Raw genomic sequence first — 7,057 nt, forward strand, 5'->3', positions numbered from 1 at the left:
GATGGCGATCCGATGGATAAATCTGTTGTATAGTTGTCACTGACTCAGACGTACTTAGAAATATAATCATTTTCTGTGACTGTATCTTGCATTAATTTGTAGGATCCTTTACTATAGATAATTGAGCTGATCTGTAACAATAACATCTCCATGCCTTATATATCATGTACTGTAGTACGCCGCTAGATTAAAACTGACGAGGAAAGGTAACACACGGCCACCGAAAGCTTTATTTTTGTAGAGCCCAGGTGGTCGTGTGGTCTATCGGGACGGCTGCAGTGCAGGCGATTTGGTGTCACGATATCACAGTAGCATGGGTTCGAATCCCGGCGACGGAAGAACAAAATATTTGCGAAAGCAAATTTACAGATCTAACATTGTTGGGTTGATGTTTAGACGAGTTATATATATATATATATATATATATATATATATATACAACTCGTATCAATGATGGTGATACATGGCTGTGTACATAATGTATATACAACTCGTCTAAACATCAACCCAACAATGTTAGATCTGTAAATTTGCTTTCGCAAATTTTTGGTTTTTCCCTCGCCGGGATTCGAACCCATGCTACTGTGATATCGTGACACCAAATCGCCTGCACTGCAGCCGTCCCGCTAGACCACACGACCACCTGGGCTCTCAAAAAAAGAGCTTTCGGTGGGCATGTGTTACCTTTCCACGTCAGTTTTAATCTAGCGGCGTACTACAGTACATGATATATAAGGCATCCTATATATATATGTGTGTAATGAATATCTTGAAATACTTTGATTTTCTTTATGAAAATGTTTGTTTTTAACAGGTTTTACTAGAACACTGTGGAATAGAATGACGCTCATGTCACACTTTTTACTGCATATTTTATATGCGTAGTAAGAAAATTATTTTCTTTAGTGACTATTGTGGTATAACATTGATACAGTACACAAGTGATACACATTTTGAGGAGTTGATATAAGTATTCAAGCATCGTGTATCCAATCCAACAAAACGATATATCAAGTACAGAAGTCCGAATATTATCAGATAAGAAGCCTTGATATAGCCTATGTACCACAGCCACTAGATAAGTTGCCAAATTAAAATACTTTAATCATTAATATTCGTAAGAAAAATCAATTGCAAGAAGTACTTTATTGATAGAATAGAATGAATAATGAAAGTGTAAAATACGAATATAGGTATTGACCAATTATCATTGATTATTGTTTAATTTTTTTAAAGATATTAAATCAATTAAAACTTTAAATTACATTAATGTAACATTTCGTTTTTACAAAATATACATACATGATAATATAACACTACAAACTACTGTTTATGATTATTCATACATATTTAATTATATCATAGTCCATGGACGAGTCCAATTGTTTGCGTGCATTTTCTTCAGTACATATTCAGTTTTATTTTCCATTTTTTCCTCTTCTGAGTAACCTGAGCTTTTCAAGTTTATTAACAATTTTCTCTGCTTCAACTTCGTTTTTCTTTGTGTAGAGATTCGAACCAGCAGCTTCATTTTTACCTCCTTTGTTGAGACCCCTGGATACAGCTGTTTTAGCACTCACTTTTGCTATACTCCGTCTTGCAAGTGGGTCTGTTTTTTATTGAAAATAAAATATTGTAAGAACAATTTAATGAAATCAAACGTATATGATGCTTTCGACAATGTGGAGGGCGAGTTGTTATCATTTTTTGGCCAATTTAGGAATGACACATCGATTTCATGTGTGTATTATCATTTTAAAGAATTAGTATTGTATTAAAAACATACATATCAGGTCTATGTAAGGAATATGACAATCAATTAGGAAACCTTTAATAGCTGACTAAACAAAAGGGTAAATATTGCTGAAATATATGCATGTAAATTCGTAAATCCGAAATAAAACTTGTGTGACAGTCAATATGACATTGATTGAGATTGTTCACGCATCCTTTTTGTACCTATATTAAGAAAATACAGACAACAAGATATGTTCAATGATAAAATCGTCTCTAAATTTAAAGTTGATTTTCTCAAATTGTATTATAATTACAATGATATTTGATTTGTTCTTTCTCCAATCTTAGATTTTATTCATAAGTTAATTTATTAACCTCTGAACTAGCTGTCAGTAACATCGAACGCTCATAGGTGTCTTTTTTTGTTTTCTGGATGCAAAGTTCCCGGCCATGTCCACTTTATGCGTCGGTTAGATATGATTCTATCTGTATCCATCTGATGGTTTAAGCATTATTCAATTGATTTGAATAGTTTGTTCTTATTTTGAATTGTTACATCACTGGCGCCAGTTAACACGTCTAATCACCCCCACCCCACCCCCCCTTTTCCACACACACACAAACTATGTACGTTTCTCTCCCAAGTCAAGAGCCTGTCATTCAGAGGTTATCGTTTGTTACTGTGGTTCATTTTAGTTCTTTGTTCATTAATGTTTACATAAATAAGGCCGTGATTTTTCTCGTTTGAATTGTTTTATATATATAATCTCGGAGCTTTTTAAGCTAGCTATGCGGTATGGGCTTTGTTTACTGTTTGATTCGGTACGATGACCTCTATTTAGCAAATTTCTGTGTCATTTAATCTAAAGAAAGGATGATTTGGAAGAACTCATTTAATATATGTATTTTTCTGAGCGAATCACAGCATTTGCATGAACATGTCAAGGTAAAACAAGCATTTGCATACTTACTATATGTATTCCAACAAAGGTTGGAGCATCCCCGTTCGTCAGAGCCATCACCACAGTCATCCATACCATCGCATACCCAAGACCATTTTATACAGGAATCAGTAGCACAAAGAAATTGATCACTTTCGCAAGCTGTAATAAAAATTGATGAATTTTTTTTTTTTAATATACACAAAATTTCATGCGATATACAATGAAATATGTAAGCTTCAAAAATACAAGATATTCTTCCTGGTTTAACATGTGATTATATAATGATGGTAATTTACGATAGAATTTTCTCCTGGATTTTCAACTGTTTTTTTAAAGATTGGTTTTGAAATCATATAGGTGTAAAAAAAAATGTAAGGACGCTTGTTCATGTATTCTACTTTATAAAGTAATCAATAATGTTTGTGTTTAGTTTTTAAATAACAAAGGTTATCCTGTTATTACGAGAACATCCCATATCGTCTTCTCCACTACTGCAATCAACCCAGGAATCACACTGATAATCTGAAGAGATGCATTGTCCGTCCAAGCACGTATACTGATCATCAGAACAGCCTGAAAAAAGCAATATATATGGCATGTAAAATCGTCTACATTGTGTTTTACATCATTTTTCGCTGCTCTTTTTTAAATGTATAAACGTAAGCATTGATGATATAGCATTGAGCAAGAAACCGGGAATATATTAAAGATTGAATGTGAAACCCCTGAACGTATAATAAACCTGCATGTTTATTTATATTTACGAATGATTTCATTCTACGGATGATAGAAACCCCTGAACGTATAATAAACCTGCATGTTTATTTATATTTACGAATGATGTCATTCTACGGATACTAGAAACCCCTGAACGTATAATAAACCTGCATGTTTATTTATATTTACGAATGATGTCATTCATAGAATTCATGAAAAGTTTTGACAAGTTGTTAGAATCGGAAAGCCTTGTATTGTGAACATTAAAAAATGTAAAGTCATCTCGTATATCATAAACTACGGTATTGTACACAGCAAAATGAGATAGATAAGTACTCTGTATTTAGGTACTCAACACTTGTAAAACCAAACTATACCAAACGCCCGTATAAATGTCTATCTAGTGATGGCGACCATTGTCCATGCATCGAAACCGATTTAAATGAGATAAGAAAGTCAATGAAACATTGTGAAAAGCATATTGAAAAAAAAAGATGTTTAAATTATTGTCACTGAAACAGTTACAACCTTACTTGTCCAAATGAAGAAAAAAAAGATGGAAAAAGAACTTAAAAAGGAAATGATGCATGAAATGTAAACTAATAAAGAAAAGGTAAAACAGCACTTTAAGTCAGATGTATCTAGGCTATGTGCAAGAATAGACATTGTAGAATTTGACAATGCGAACATATTAGAAAAAACGCAAACCTTCACAAAGAAAACAGACTACTAAAAGAAGATATTGAAAATGCAAACTGGAATGAACAATACTAAAGGAAAAACAATATTATTTTTTTTGACTTTCAAGAAAAAAAGGAGAACATATTGCCTCATAGCTTTTTACATGAGATAAGTAAACTAGATGTAACAATTGAACCATCAGAAATTGAAGCAGCATACAGAATACCAGGAAAACACGGAAAACCTAGACCAATTCTTATAAAATTGATGCGCTTGGAATAAAAAATCTCTAAATTGCAAAATAGAAATCTTAAGAAGTTCGCATCTCTGACAATGTCACAAAATTTAACCAAGGGCTGCTTAATATGTTAGAACTGCATGAGGGTGTCATCAGTGCGAGGTATTTCAACGGACATATATTTGTCACTGGCTTCAAGTGGAAACGTCATTGTTTTGACATTGATGACAAAATTAGGCAGAAATGAAACTCATACGAATATATTCTTAAAATGACCGGTTATAACATTTGATGTATATTTATTCACAGTTGTTTATTGTCGTTTATTCCTTGCTGTTATTCTTATAAAAACATCATGTTATTTTGGTATTGTTCAACAAAAAAGTTGAAAGTCTGAATCTTTGTATTGTAGGCTGTACTAGATGGTAGTGGCGTACCTAATTTATTTTGTGACGGAATTTAATGTCTATTTCCGCATTGGTCTTTGATTGTTCTATTCATTTCAAAAACAACCCATTTGAACTATGTTGACATACACTTTTTTTAATATTATAGGTTCGAAGGTAACCTGTTTTTCAATCTTATCTTCAACTTTAAAGCGTATTTGACACTACACTTATATTTAAAAATACATCGGACACCGTCGACTATATTAGAAGAAGTATACTCTCATTAGTTCTATACTATAATAATGAATATATAAAATACCGTATGATGGAGCCAAAGGAACACCACCGTCTTCAAAAGGGAAAATTACCAAAAGGGAAGGACAAATCGTGTCTTTTGTCGTAAATTTTAGTATGGAGTTTCCCATATTAGCTTGTATTCAATATATATGACTACTGACAATTCATAAATATACGTAAAAATATGCTCGACGATTGTTTTGAACACATACAATTACTCAATGATAAAACAATTTAACTTGAATACCTATATACGCAAACTTAACATTGAAATGAATTTTGATAATAAGGCAACAGAAATTAGAACATAATGGATACAACAGAAATATAATGAAAGTCTATGACTAGTAGAAACCAAATGCATTCAGGGTTTATCTTTTGATCTATTACTATGGATTTGTATGTTTGGTAGTAGACATTTTCGTTTCAACACGTTTGTGAAGAGGTTTTGTTATTTAAAATACTTACAAAATGCTGTTCCCAAAAAAATTCCAAATACTAGTACTGCCTTCATAATTGTGTATGCTTTACTGGTAACTAAAAATAAAAATGATATCATCGAAATTAGGTAAAACGAACTTTAAAATTTTTAATGGCCAACTAGTAAGGTTTGATACAAATAGCTTAAGAATTTTATGATTCGTATATTTCTTACCAGCCTAGTAGTCAGTATGTATGTCCTGAAATGACTTATTATAGATATAGTCACTTCGGTATATTAACGGATGCAAAAACTGGCTTCACATTTTTCGAAATACTAAAGATGTGCTATCTAGGATTACATTACTTGAACTGTATATGTAAAAATTGTTAGTCTTTTTTGTCTTCAACTCCGTCCCTCATTTAATCTTTTGAATAGATTTGAGTGTGACGATTGAGTCTTTTATTGACAAAATGATTCTGATGTAAACAATTTTAATCATGGTATCTTTGTTAAATGTATAATGAATAATTTAGGATTCCTGACTTGTTCATGTAATCGAATGATTCAAATGTACGTAATGGGTGGAAAATAGGGAAACAAATGTAATCATGGTTATACTGTGCTTTAATTTGCAATATGAACTCGCTTTTTAAAAGGATTTCAATGCATACGTTTATTCAATTTCAACTGTTATACAGTATATAAATTAGAGAACAAATAGTGTTAAACAAAGTCAAAGAAATATATGGTAAAATAATTTTCTCGATATATCTATTGATAATTCTCTTACAGTTTCATGGTTATATCTCAGTTTTGAAATAAAGATGATTTCGCGAAAATTTTTAATTTCATTGGAATTCAGTTCCCGCGAGGTTCACGCTGCTAAAATTTATTTTAGAAACAATTCCGGTAATCGTCATATGAAAAAATCATGTGGATTGCACGTGAGATGCACGTGAGCATCACATGATATACACGTGAACCTATTTTAACTGAGTACACGTGAGGTTTTAATTACTAATCCCGAGTGACGTTAATGGTCATAGTATTCTAATACAATCTCAAGCTTATACGCATCTGCAACTGTCAATATGTATGACCACTAAATCAAATAATTATATGATAAATCATAGATAAATCATAAATAGTTTATTCAGCTTAAATGTTAAGTTTAAGGTCGGCGAACATTAAAACAATTTAATACTGATTACAACATAGACGATTAAATGAAATTTTAACAATTATAATACATTGAATCTAAAACTTACATTTGTTGTCAGCAGTGGAAGTCAGGTCAGGAAGTTGACTTACTAACACAACCGCTCCATATATATGCAAAATGTTAAAGCTATGGTTTAATTTGATTGGACACAATTGCAAGTCGCAGTTAGTAAATTTAAATGATAATAAAAACTGCTGAATGTACCTTTTTTCCTCTTTTTGTTAAATTTGCGTTTTTCAAAAACCTTGACTGTTTTGAACAAACGCCAATGAAAGTTTACGGATGTTCAAATACACTTATTATTTACACAAACATGTTTTGTTGTCATATTTCATGATGTCTATCTTCATACTACTTTTAAAAGATGGATCTAGAACGATAACTGTATACGTATCGAAAACCGAATCT

The 7,057-nt window shown here is 31.8% G+C and overlaps 1 protein-coding gene across 1 annotated transcript; it reads right to left on the reverse strand.

Moving 5' to 3' along the window:
• Window positions 1-1,127: 1,127 nt before the first annotated feature.
• Window positions 1,128-6,809, reverse strand: LOC143051147 (uncharacterized). The gene is made up of 5 exons (XM_076224154.1): window positions 6,696-6,809; window positions 5,472-5,540; window positions 3,144-3,254; window positions 2,709-2,840; window positions 1,128-1,609 (listed from the first exon to the last, which is right to left on the reverse strand). The coding sequence occupies exons 2-5, from the start codon at window positions 5,515-5,517 to the stop codon at window positions 1,419-1,421; spliced, it is 480 nt and encodes a 159-aa protein (XP_076080269.1). The 5' UTR covers window positions 5,518-5,540; window positions 6,696-6,809; the 3' UTR covers window positions 1,128-1,418.
• Between the last annotated feature and the right edge of the window lie 248 nt (window positions 6,810-7,057).

The sequence above is a fragment of the Mytilus galloprovincialis genome, chromosome 11 (genome assembly GCF_965363235.1).
Source record: "Mytilus galloprovincialis chromosome 11, xbMytGall1.hap1.1, whole genome shotgun sequence".
NCBI lineage: Eukaryota > Metazoa > Mollusca > Bivalvia > Mytilida > Mytilidae > Mytilus > Mytilus galloprovincialis.